Below are 13,707 nucleotides of genomic sequence, written 5' to 3'. Positions count from 1 at the left end.
TTTTTACAGGAGTGGCGCGTGGAGTGCTGCAGTTTTATAGGCCATTAACCCAGAACAGACCTGCTAACGCCTTCTCTGGAGCACAGGGACGGAATTACTAGCTTTTATATGATGCTTATGCAATATAATGTACATTAAAAGATCTTAGCTTATTAATTTTATTGAGCTATGAGCTCGGGTCCTAACTGAGCACTAATTGTTTCCCCAAGATCAGTGGCACGGTCATCAGTACAGCTGGTGTTGTGCAATGACTAATCTGGCCCCAACAACTTAATTTGCAATCATCAAACAGGGTTCTTGTTTCACATTGAAAACAATGGTGACCGACTGAGCCTGTCTGTGTGGAGTTGGCATTTTCTTGACATGTCTGTGGTTAGGACTGAATTCTCTTGATGTGACACTGGCATATGGTCAGTGTTTCTGTTGATGTTCAGGATCATTTCATTGGTGATCAACAAACTGTTCAGAATGTCAGTGTCTCTTAACTTGAATGTGTGAAAAATAGCAAATGTAATCTAGCTCTTAGTCATGGCTACATACGGAGCATGTACCCTGCATAATCATAGTCGATTTTGTTGTGATTTGGCGCTATATAAATAAAATTGAATTGAATTGAATTAATCAGTTCCATTGCTGACCCTGCAATTTGTGTCAGAATGTATCAAGCATTCTTCAGGCAATTGTGCAAATATTCTCAGTTTCACAATAACCCAGCATTGCATACTGATTATACGCTGGCAGGTCAGTTTGTTTGCACAAAGCCCTCTTTGATCTTCTCTCAAGCCTCACATTCAGTGCCAGGTGATCTTCGGCACCCTGCCAGGTTTACGGCTGTGTCAAGGAACATGGATGTTTTCACGTGTCAAGAGGTGCTTTAAGGTGGTAGCAGCGGTGAGACTGTCTGCTCGGTCAGACATGGCACCTCGATGTCAGAGAGGTAAAGCCTTAATAGTGCAGGGATATTCCAAACGTTGTAAAGTTTATGATGGGAAAAAGAACTACACTTTCCCGGAAATGCTACACTGTTCACATATTTTCTGCAATAGCAGAGCAGCTTCTTTAATATTGTGTCTCCCTGGAACATTTGGTTTATATCTGACCAGAAAGAAGGTGAAATTTGATCTGCAAAAGATTGGATTGCTCTTTTAACTTGAGAAAATACTTTTACACATTCTCTATTTCCCCATGCCTTTTAATTTCCCATAGGTGACCAGCATCTTATACAGCCAACTGAATCTGCAGTTGCTTACATCCTGCCTTTTCCAAATATCTCTTGCATGAAAGATATAACTCTTGAATTAGTGATGAAAATGTTTCAGACAGAAAATTCTTGAAAAATGGACTAACTGTGGCAACTGTATGATAATTCTGTAAATTTAGCCGTACACAGTGTAGAGACTCATTCGTTTAAATTGGATTCTGCTCTGGTGAGTTTGAATTCAACCAAAACAAAGTCACTAGGCTTCCCAGTCACACTTGGCCTTGTTTCCACACTGAGTCATTCGTTTTTCTACTAAACATTGTTGTTTTAAGTTTAAACTTTTTTGACAAATGGGCACAAAATGGGGCCAAAAAAAGCAACTACGTTTTGAATTACATGGAAATGAACACCAAATAAAAAATACAGCAAACGTCAGTTTTAATCCAAATGTTTATAACGGATTTACTAGATCAGAGTCCACTTGTTAGCTTTCTGCAGGTCATGCGTGTAGCCGTTTGGTATTCCCTCTCTAATCGTGTAAACCAGGACGGTTCATGGAAACGTTGAAAAACCTGAACTGCACCCTCGCAATCTGAGTCAGCGTGGCCTATAGTTGGGTCTCGAGAGCTTGATGATGAATGAGCTCTATAGAGGGTATGGAGTACAACTGGAGAGAGCTACTGAGCTCCAGACAGGGTCTTAAATGCCTTTAATAAGATGGGGACAAAGCCCTCTTTCTTCCTTGTTTAAAGAGATTGGGTTCCACAACCCACCCCTGAGGCCCAACTGCAGGGTGCAGTCTCATAGGCTCCAGTAGGTAGCTGATATGCAAAGTCTTTAGATGCACAAGTGCTCTGCAGGTACACTTTAGTGGCAGGTCAACAAAAAGACCAGTATCACACCACTGAAAATGTTTCCTCTTTCATTCTATCCATGGGTGGTGAAGAAGTAGTTCACAGGTCAGAAACTACACAAACACCCATCAATGACAATGTCTTTGAGAGAAATTATAACAATAAACCTTCCCTTAGGACAAATTATGCCCCGGTGTTCTTTCACTTCTTAAATTTCTTCTGAAAACATGAGCTTAAAATAACATCTCCACCTTCTCTATTTGATTCCATCAGTTCTCGAGCTACACTGAGTCTAGAAATTAAAGACATGGCACCAGAAGACTTATACTCATTGGAATACAATAGAACTATTCACTGACATTAACTTAGGACCCATGCCTAATTTAAGTACTGTTAATGTGCTGCAACCTTCATTTTTGCACAGAGGGGGAAGAAAGAAGAATTGTGGGTATTTGTGGTTAAACTTGTCACTGGTTGGATTGACTGGGAAACGCTCACCCGTGGGCCCCTCTTGCCCGGCTTTCCTGGCAACCCTGGAAGTCCTGGAAGACCCTAAAAGCAAAATATAGAAGTTGTCAGTGTCCGAGTGAAATACAGAGGAGGAAATAGAAGCTGCTGCCTTTTTTGTGTTATTTTAAGAGAGTCTTGAATACTCTTGAATAATAAAAGACAGCAAGTTTGGAGTTTTCAAAGTAAAGAAAAACCTTTAAAAGCCACTCAAGCTCAAGAGTCAATTCGTAAAAACATGTTGAGTTTTTTTGTCCCTTGGTGAAGTTAGCTATAAGTTGCAAAGCACTCGGGCACTGAGACGCTGGCAGGCATGAGGATATCTTGTTAGAAACTAATGTCGCACTCTCCCTCAGCAGCCAATGTTATTTCAGCCCAAAACCACTAAAGTGCATACACTGTAACTCTGAGTCATTGCACTGGTTGGGAGGTCGGCGCTGGTTCCAGTCACAGCCGATCACATTAATTATAAGCATCAGCTAGCTTTGAAACAATTTCATACATGGATTAGCAAAGTCCTGAAAGGTCAAACTTAATGAGGGGTCAATCTGAGGAACCTGAGTTTGCTTGAAATGTTAGGATTGTTACTTATTTTCCCATTGTTCAAGCAGTTTAAAGTGGAAAAGAAAAAATAGACCTAAAACAGCCCGAGGCAGTCCTGCTGAAATTGGGCTACTGTAATAATGTCAGATGTATGGAGCACTTTGGTCTGTCTCAGCCAAGACCACAAGCTATAATTATACTATTTCAGCCTCCGTACACTCTGGAAATCCAAATGTCTTTCAACAACTTTTAGATTCTTTAGATTGCAACCATCAGGCTGTCCACACATGATAAGTAGACTCAGCTGTAGTCGCTGCTAGGGTCAGTGCCAAGGCAGTACTGGAGCTCATGTTTTCAGAGGTCATTAGATTGAAACATGACTAAAATTTTAGTTGTACAGCTCCACCAACCAGTCAAACTGCAGTTTGCAGAAAGGGGGGAATTTGATAAAGTATCACATTAATTCAATCTGTCAAAAAGCTGATTGGTGTAGAAAGGTAAGCAGCAAATATGACAGTAAGCAGTGCTTCAAGTATAATATCACCGCAAAGAAGCAAAAAATCCTAAAACATGGCAGCACAGAAGGGCCAAACAGTCACCACCAATTTGACCTTCTGAGAACAAAATTACATCATGTAACATTTGTCACCATTAGTGTATGTATCTTAAAAGTGGTGTCAGCATTCTCCAAAAACCACATAATAATTTGTTTAAAAACCCCCAAAACAAAACAAACAATACCAAACAATAATAAACTATCCAAATGTCTCCAACTTCCTCCTAAACATCCAGCTTAGCTCATGGCTAGCAACTGAATCGTTATTTACAACATCAGACAAATATTATGACCCATTCACTCACGTTCCCTAATCGCTATCATATGTTCCTCGATTAAGCAAAATTATTTATCTCTTACACTTGGAGCAGCGCATGTCATTAACTCCCCCGGCCACCCTCGCATTCTATGCCACTCGAGAGAGAGACTGCTGCTGGCGCTGTAGAATTTTTTTCCCCCTCACAATCAATTAATCATTTGACAATTGAATATCCAATCTAATTTATATTCCGTTATATAATTAGAATATTAATTGATAGCCATTCTTAATGTGCTCCCAGGGTGACAGATACTGCCATTCCATCAGATAGCGCTGTCATACCAGAGTGAAACCCTTGCCATCAGTGCGCTGATGAGGCAATAGCAGACTTCAAGAGTTATACTACTGTTATATTTTAGAGAGACAAAGTCTACATATTTAGGTCGGAGGAGTGTAGATGACAAGTTTTCCAGCCAGGAGATCCGACTCTGTTATCAATCCAGGGCTTTGTTTTCATTAGCCGATTAATTTCGTTTGCACTTAATTTTTTTATTTTGCTTACAACCACTGGTTTGGTTAGGCATCAAGAACTTTTCGTTAGATCGATGGATGGATGTCTTTACCTGAGAATATTACACGATGAAATAAATTATGATATTATTGTATACATCGGTGTTGAAATAATTTCATACAGGGTAACATGAAAAAAAGATCACTTATCTAACTGAAACACTGAACTTTACAATGACATCGGTATTCTCTGTATTGTCTATTTTTTTCTGAAATATATGTATATTTATCTGATTCATGTGAACAAACAATATGTATCTCAATGCTCCAAAAGCTTCAAGATCCAAATAGACTCTGGTTCTTCAAAATTAAAACCTTCTTTTATCATCTAATCATCACTTCAGATTAGATTTATACTTTATATTTGAGCCTATCATAACCACATTTTCAAAACAAAGTTCGTGAAACTCTTGTGAGCAGCCCACTTACGTCAGCTGTATCCCAGCAGAGTGGCATCAGAATTTAAAAATAATAATAAATGGCACATAAGATAAGTTAAATTGGACTATAAGCCAAACTCAGCAACTTGTTCAGACAACATAACTAGTAAGAAACACAACAATACAATTGTATTTATTATTGCCCTGTATGCAAGTGTAACATTTATATTATATTATAAGGCCTTCAAATATTTAGTCCCAATAGGTAACTGGGCACAAGTGCTTTATCCCTTTTTACCTTTGACCCTGCTTTAAAAGTATTCGTTCTCTGAGCAGTCCCACTCCCTCCCAAAGGAATCTAACACCTCACTGCCGGCCCTTCCACCAAGACAAACACTGACTGGCAAATGCCGACTGTGAACCTGACTGTTTTCACCATAGCTTTGAAAATAAAAATGAGGTTTGAAAATTATTAGCACTGCTTGCAAGTACTTTATCAAAGTCATGAAATAAAACGATTTAGTGGATTTTTAAAAACTCCCCATCATTAACACAACCAGCACTTCTACAATCAGAACAGTACACGCTGGGTCACTGCCTGATTCACAAAACCACACAATAAAGAGCAGCATCAGTTTTTACATCAGAGCAGGTCTGGAGATCACAGAGTGAACCAGCAAATAAGCCATTATTGAAGCAACAACCTGTTGAACTTATGTGTCACTGTGGTTCAACAAAGGGTTAATAGACTAAGCTAAAATATAACAATACAAAGATAAAAAAATAATGCTTGAATTCAAACACAGCAACACCAGAAATGTACTCATCTAATCGTTTTACAGTTATTTCAACACAGACATTCACGGATTTCAGCAAAATGTTTGTGTTGTGTTTGTTTAGAGCTGACACACTTACCGGCGGTCCTGGTTCGCCCTTTAGTCCAGGTGATCCAGCAAGTGCAGAGAATTGGGTCGGTTCCAGGTCAAATGTTTGAAAGCCATCTGTTGCAGCTGGAGTGACTGGAGTGAGCGAGGTGGGCTTGACATCCAGCACGCTGGTCACCTTTGGCTCGGGTTTCTTTGGAGCTACTGTGGTTAGCTGCTTTTTATTATAAAAGTAGGCGTTTGAAGGAGACCCCTGCGTGGAAGCAGCTGTACTTTGGAGAGCCGGCTTCATCTCTGATGATCTGGTAAAAACAGGTAAGTGTATACTTTTTCCAGAAGGTTGCGGTGAGTTGGTATCTGCCTGCTTTGTGTTTTTTATGGCGTGTGAGGTTGGTTTGGGGTTCGGTGGAGTCATGTTGATCCCAGGAGATGTTGTAACAGACTGAGTTGGAAATCTAGATGGGCTTTCAAGCCCTGGGTGAACTGTTGGAGAAACGGACACAGCACCAGGTTTTGGAGTACTCATTGCCATATACACAGACATCACGGAGTTGGTTGAAGGAAGAACTGTAGTCCTCATGTTTTCCTCAGTGAAGGCCAAATTAGGTGTCCGAGCCTTTTTGGATATCTCCGTCAAAGAGAGAGGAGTTATGTGAGTGACAGTAACGTTTGGGTCTGTGGAAAATAGAGGTAGCAGTGGTGGAAATACAGGCCGATAAGTGTCAGCTTCTCTGCATTGTTTCTTAATGTAATCACAATAGTTATGAGCTGCCTCGGCTGAGGGATAAATGTCAAACTGACAGATGGCACCTTCAAATGGCACCGAGCTGTGGTCCATTCTGCCCAGCAGGAAGGAGCCCTCTGGATCCAGAGTCTCCTGTTTTCTAGTATGCAAATCTGCATGTATGCTTTTCTTACCACAAGATGTGTGTAAGAACACTTGTTGGCCTCGAATATCCAAAGCCAGACTGTGCCACTGGCCATTGTAGACATCGTAGTCAAAACTTACAGAGCTCTGCTGTCCTACGTGTACAAGGATCTTCCCTGGTACAAACTGCACTCCGAGCTGAACTTTTCTTTTCTTTGACAGAGCTGAGAAAAGGAAAGCGTTGTTGATGCGATGAACAGATAGGCTAAGGATAAGGGAGAGATTGGAGGGGTTGTAAGAAGAGGGTATAACAGTGTGCAGAGGTGCCTGGATGCGTGCCCTCTCAGTGAGGATAACGCCTGACTTGAAGGGGATGATGCCATGATGGATGGATCGAGAGCTTGAAGATGGGGAGCTGCCAGTCCTTCGCCCAGTAAGTCCAAGCTGCTGCAAGACATCTACATCTTTAAGGAAACAAGAAAGAAACATTAGCGGACAGCTAATTCTGTGTGCAATTAATAAGCTAATTAAATTTACACAAGAATCTGATTATTAGCATCCTACTCAAATGCAATCTGTATTCAAGTAAAAACAAAAGTGCAATAATATAAATGATCATCTATTAAGATGTGAATTCCCGTCATGGCATCGTAAGTTTAAAGTCCAACTAATGGAAAAACCTGAGGCAAAGACAATTTTAAAAGACTGCATAAAATTTCCAATATATGGTCACACTTCCATATTTGCTTTTGGGGATTGCTGGAAATTGTGTGATCGTTACATCAGGCTTAATTGGAACAATTTCAGGGTAAGGAGGCTGAACGAGTCCCTGGAAAGGAAAGTGGTGGGTTTTTAAGAGGTGCATTAGAAACGGAAATGCTATCTCGCTTTATCTGGAAATGTCTGCTGATTAAAGATGATCGCTCTGACAGGGGCCCAAGCTCATGAAAACACACTGCTGTATTTTCTGCGGGTTTTAATTGCTACTTGCTTCTCAAGGGAGGAAAATGTGGGTAACAGTGATCCATTACAGCACTGTGTATTCTGTATATTGCACCTAATTGGATCCACACCTTTGTGCTAAAGTTTAATTAAATCCACATTTCATTGTAGCAAGAGACGGGTGCTTTTTTTCTAAAGAACTCTTTGCGATAAACGTACACTCTTGGGAAAGTGTCCCATTTCTCTTGTGACCAGGAGGCAGAGCTACCAACCTTCCGATTACTAGATGACCTCATCTACTGATCGGAAGGTTGGTGGTTCAATCGATGGCTGCTCCTGTCTGCATCCCAAATATCCCTGGGCAAGAAACTAACGCCAATGTATTGGAGTGTTAGAAGACTGTGTTAGATGTGTGAATGATGCAACCAGTACAAAGCACTTTGAGTGCTCAAGTAGAAAAGCGCTACATAAAAACCAGTCCATTTACCACCTATTAGAATAGAATATCGAGTCAGAAACATTCTTTCAATGAACCAATACCATTATAACCTATATTTAACCAAAATTTAAATAGAGAAAAAGCTGAAATATTATACATTTAGTAACACTGCTTGTCCCAAACCACAAACCGAGACCCATTAAAGTAACAGCATCAAGGTTGTCTCAGTTATTTATTCTTTTAACTTCGATGTTGCATTTGAAAAAATAACATTTACTCATCTTTAGAAGTCAAACATCAAGCACATCGTTACTTCGGGCAGTCAGGTCAAGACATTAAAGTCAGCTCACAATCTCAGCACATCAACGGGTCTCTTATCATTAGTTCTTCCTCCCCATTATCATCAAGTGCTTGTTTATATGATCAGACCATAATACTGCAGGATCTTTATGATATAAACCAGGGTGTGATGAACAAAACTGAGTAGATTTGGATCTCAATACCCACATTATAGCTCAGCTCACACCATTCTACACATTAAACTGGCAAATCTCAGCTACACTATTTAAACTATGTCAATCCCAACTTACCTGTTTCATGCCAGGCCTGACTTCATGGATTAGCCTTTTCTTTTGACTATAAATATAATGGACTGAACTCTTCAAATCAAAACAGACTCACTTCACATTATTATATTATTTTCTATTATTAGCCATAAATTTAGGTAATCAGTGATTCTAAATATAGGTTTTTTTTTTCTGTTTAAATTAGTAGGGCTGAAAAATCTCAAACCAATCAGCGCATGCTAAATATATATTATGTATTAATCTTCTCTGTACGTTTCCCCATCTTCTTAGACTAAAAGCTCACATAGAAATTGTAAATACCCATTCTTTTTCACTTAGCAAATATAAATCGCTAAGTGATCAATTCTGGCTCAGCAGAAGAAAAACAAGTATAGACACGAGTCCCGCTAGGAGGTGGGAAATCCAGCTCAGTATGTGCAGGCAGCGGGAGGTCAGCTCGACTGAAAAATTCACACATGGAAAAGACACATCAAACAGTAAGTGAAACAAGAACAAAAGCCTTCTTCAGTCAAATTTCTTATATAGAACTGATTTGAATTGTTAATATGGTATGAGGAAAGCAAAATTGTTCTTTCATTGTGTGATGTACTTTCAGGGCTTACACTGCATATTTAAATCTAAGCGGGTAGGCGGGCTGCCTCTGGCTTTTTGTGGCCTCCTGATGAGCTGAAAAAATAATAACTGAGAACTGAGTCTGACACATCCTGGAGACACGCATAGTTAAAGTACAAGTGTATCAGACAACAAAAACTTTTCACAGAAAGCAGGGGAAGATTAATACGTTTCCACTATTAGTATGCTGCTAATGTAGATTCTGTATTTTCTGCAACAGCTTGACAGCAAAAATATTCTAGCAGAGACAAAAAATGTCTATTTTATAGATACCATCAAGAAAAGCAACAACACTGAATAACAAATCATGTCTCTTTACATTTATGTGATGTGATCAAGAAGTTCTGAGAACAGGTACGTAAAAATCCTTACATTATTTCAATTTAGACAATCTCCAGCTCAAGGTCATCTTCTCTGCCATCACCAGATGGTTTTCACCACGACTGCTATTTTTAGATCATTCTCAGGAAGTGGTGCTCTGACCACTTATACTGTGTGCTGTACGTTTTCACCAAAGACCTAAAGCCTGCATTGAGAGGCAACATCAACTTCTGTTTAAACCTTACCTAAATTTCACATGACTATTGTTTGTGATGAGATCTGGGTCTCCAGCTACGAGCAGTTTTCCATTGAAGAGTCCACAGTTTCCAAGCCCAGAGGTAGCGTGTCATGTGTGAAATGTTCTGCATTTCTCTCAACATTTTTCAGTTTACGCACAGAAAATTAATTACTCGGGGTGAGAGTGTCAACAGGGAGTGCTACAGTAACATCCTGAGGCATCCGAGGGAGCGTTTATAGGAAACCGTCCTAATTGTGACACATGCCAGTGTAGCATCTGGCGCCTGCTCAGAGCACTTTGAAAACGGAGGAGTTTTTTCGTGACATAAACAATCTTTGCTCAAGTCCTCAACCACTCACCAGATTTCCCTTCATGGATCTTTGTCCATTTTCTAAAAATAACAGTCAGGCTAGTGGTTTGCCATTTCGACACACTGGAGGAGATCCATTGGGGGTTGGAGCCTATCCCAGCTGTCATCGCGTGACAGACAGGGTACACTGCACAGGCTGTACGGAAACAGACAACCATTCATATTCATACTTATAGCCAGTTTAGAATTTCTAATTACCTAACCCACACATGTCTTTGGACAGTGGGAAGAGGCCGGAATACCTGGAGAACCCATGCAAGCTTTAAAAACTCCTCACAGAAAGGCTCTTTCTGGCTGGTGGCTAAACACAGCAGTCACTAAAAACTGTCCATGTGTGCAAGAGAAGATGTCTTTTGATGTGAGAATTACCAAACACAAATATGGTAAGACAGTTCTCAGAACCTTTTGGTCAAAACTTGTAGGATGACTACAAAAAAAACAAAAACCATAGCCTGTTTTTGAAGAACCAGAACGTCAGTGACGTAGTAGCTCAACATGCTTACAATCCATCACAGTTCACAGGTCATTGTTCAGAAATTGACGCATGTGACCACGACCACAACCTTGGGTACAGTTTTGGTGAATACGTGCAAGACGATTTGTGGAAGTCTCACTAAAATCTGATGCTTAGTAAGAGAAAAAGTGATCCTTGCAAAAATGGTAAAGTATCCTTAAAGACAAATATGTCTATTGCCATGCAGTACTGTAAGAGGACTAATTTGTGCGTGAATGGTCAGATGGGCATGGATGCCTCGTTAACGCATGAGGCCAACAATCCTTTTGGTCATATGAGCTAAAAATTAATGTGTTTTAAGAACTTCAAGTACAAGAAGGGTTTTGTTTTCACTAAATTTCTCATCTGAGAGAAGCTTGTTGGCCTTTGATGAGGCACAATAATCCATCTACTGGGCAGTGTATATTACCAGTGGTTTAGCTGGCCATGGCTAAACTTTTACTATTCCATATTAAAAACTGTGGGAGGTTCTGCACCCAGAATGTATGCTTTTTTATTTACTATCATGATTATTATTGAAAACAGTCTTAGGCTTCTTTCCTAACTGACTTCATAACAGAAGTACATGTAGTTGCTCAGTCAGTTTCACTAAGGTTTGCTGGTTCAGTGTCTGGCACTGACAGATTGGCTGTCATCTAGAAGATGGTTGGTATTACATCAACACATACATAACGAACTCCCATATCTACTCTGGGATTACTGCACTCTGGCTGACCTCAATCGGGAACACTTCTGAAAAAAACACACAGGCTGCTGATATATGTGTAACTGTAGGAACTAAACTTCAAGGCCTGTGCACACTGACAGTGAAGATTTCTTCTGGTGTTTGATGTCAAAATGTAGAAAACAATGCAGACTAAAAGCTGTAGAATAACAAAATCTGGACTGTGAAGTACAGGCAACAACATCCAAACATGCATAGACATTTCATATCTGCAGGACTGCTCCATGTGATCTATTTGCAAATGATCCAAACAATCTGCCGGGTTGTGTAACAGCAAAACTATTTTTCTATTTTAGCCTTTTGCAAGCACAAAATTGTGCTTTGTTAGGATCTGACAGTGTGCAAATTAACACATATAAAATACTAGGTCTCTAGACACTCAGTCATCACAGGAGGGAAATATCATCTGATGCATGCAGAGTTTCAGATAAAACTGCCAGAAACTGCTATCAGGGAACACAGTGGCTTACGTTATCAAATGACATCGAGAAACTGGGAAGAGTGCCGATTGAATAAAAATCTGGCGGATTTTTGATTGACAGCAGACTCAGACAACAAGCTGATAATGGCCTCTCAGATGTGTAACAGCAAGCTAACTGCAGCAGACATCGATGCACAGCTGAGTGTGAGTCACAATATGAAAGTGCGAAAGTACTTCAAGCAGACAAGACTCTGCAAAGTGTGGCTGATAGGTCAGGTAACACTTTAATTAAGTTATCAAAGAGGGGGTATGAGGTTTGCTGAGCTTTAGAGGCTTAGAAACAAAAAAATGAACTCCTGCAGAATGAAAGAGGTCCACAGGTTCATCTTTTTTCCAACAAAATAAATGTCTGAACCACATCTGATTGCACATTATTAGAATACCTGTTTTTGTGTGCGACATTTGAGTTACCAGTTCAGTTTTCGCTGTAACAGAGACGTTAGCAATGAAACCAAACCACTTTAAAATTGGTTTAGTAAATTCAGCAAGTTATAAGTATTTAAACCTCCTGCTTCTATGAACATATATTAGAAGATGTGGCTGTCCCACATTCGACCACAACTTAATATGGTTTCCAGCGAAGAGTAAACACAATGAATCAGTCTGTGTAGTTGGCAGACTGCACTGCTCATAAAGGTAAAGCTGAGCAGGATTTATGCTATTCACAAATAAACAGTGGTAAACTGACAAATGTTTGCACAATAACAAGTCCATGTTAGGGCCACATACTTACCCAGCCTTCTACAGCTCATTAGTTTATTTCAATTTTCTTTTTCTCAGTGGTTTTATGGCATATTTGTGACACCACATGCTCAGAAATACATTGAATGAAAATGTATAACAGACATTTACCCACCTTTGCTTTAAAGTTTCTTACCTTGTGCTTGTGTTAGCCTTAGAGAGCAGGTACAACAGAGTAAAGTCCAAAGAATCAGAACTCTCCTAAATACAAAGACAAAAGGAAACATGTCAGATGTTAGAGGTTTGTGTAATTTTTGTGCTTTACAATTAACTCAGCTTTCAGGTGCACTTCAATCACATTTCATAAAAAAAACTTATAAATTCCTTAAAAATGTCATCTGAGCCCTTAATGTATCTCTTTCACATTCTTGCTTAGTCCAATTTAATGCAAAATGTTATGTGAAATAATTTGCAGGATACATTACCAGTTTAAGTAAGCAAAGTGACATACTAAGTTAGCTGGAGAGCCATCTGGCACAGTCATGTTAGGTGCTGCTGCAGCATCAGCAGCAGCAGCCCTTGCTTTTTCAAACAGTCTAACATCTGCTTCAAGAGAGCAAGCTCTGGCTTATCTTGCTGCCTGACCAGATAAGCTACTGCCCAGCAGAGGCAGGTAAGTGCTCCCATAAGGCCACCTCTGACAATCTTTAAAAAAGATGCACCACATCACCTTAAAACCCACAATGCCAAGCGAAAGATAGACAAATGCTTTGGGGAAAAAAAGTGTTTCACATGTCAGTGTTTTATCGCTAACATCTGACTTTTATCTGAGGCAAACTGCAGCCTAGCCGAGCACTTTTGGACTGTGGGTTTTAAAAGGGGTTTCATCTAAACCCAGCAGTGAGAAAAAGCTGCTTTTCTCAGCCTACACAGGGACGTGTAATCATTCAACTAGATTTAGATCAATTCTGTTTTCACAGGCCAACAGTGCCACTTAATATCCAACATCAAGCAGCACACGGCAAATTTTACACCATTGATTTTTCTGTGACATTTATATGTCAAGACAAGTGATAAAAGAGATGCTGATTACTCATATGGAGCTGCTCTAAAGGTGCTGAATTATCTCAAATGGGTGTGAATTTCAGCTGTCTCTATGATAATATCAGGTTTTCA

The 13,707-nt window shown here is 39.8% G+C and overlaps 1 protein-coding gene across 2 annotated transcripts in view; it reads right to left on the bottom strand.

The window, feature by feature from the left end:
• The window catches only part of col27a1b (collagen, type XXVII, alpha 1b), a 66,411-nt gene that overhangs the window by 51,281 nt on the left and 1,423 nt on the right, over nucleotides 1–13,707 (bottom strand). For both annotated transcript variants that reach the window (XM_026188457.1, XM_026188456.1), the window contains 3 exons: nucleotides 12,728–12,792; nucleotides 5,786–7,086; nucleotides 2,554–2,607 (listed from right to left, as the gene is read on the bottom strand). In XM_026188457.1, the coding sequence (XP_026044242.1) occupies nucleotides 2,554–2,607; nucleotides 5,786–7,086; nucleotides 12,728–12,792 (1,420 nt within the window). The remainder of the gene's footprint in view (nucleotides 1–2,553; nucleotides 2,608–5,785; nucleotides 7,087–12,727; nucleotides 12,793–13,707) is intronic.

This window comes from Astatotilapia calliptera, chromosome 12, assembly GCF_900246225.1.
Source record: "Astatotilapia calliptera chromosome 12, fAstCal1.2, whole genome shotgun sequence".
NCBI classification, from domain to species: Eukaryota; Metazoa; Chordata; class Actinopteri; order Cichliformes; family Cichlidae; genus Astatotilapia; species Astatotilapia calliptera.
Note: the sequence above shows the minus strand (reverse complement) of the source record. Positions and strands in the feature narration are given on the sequence as shown.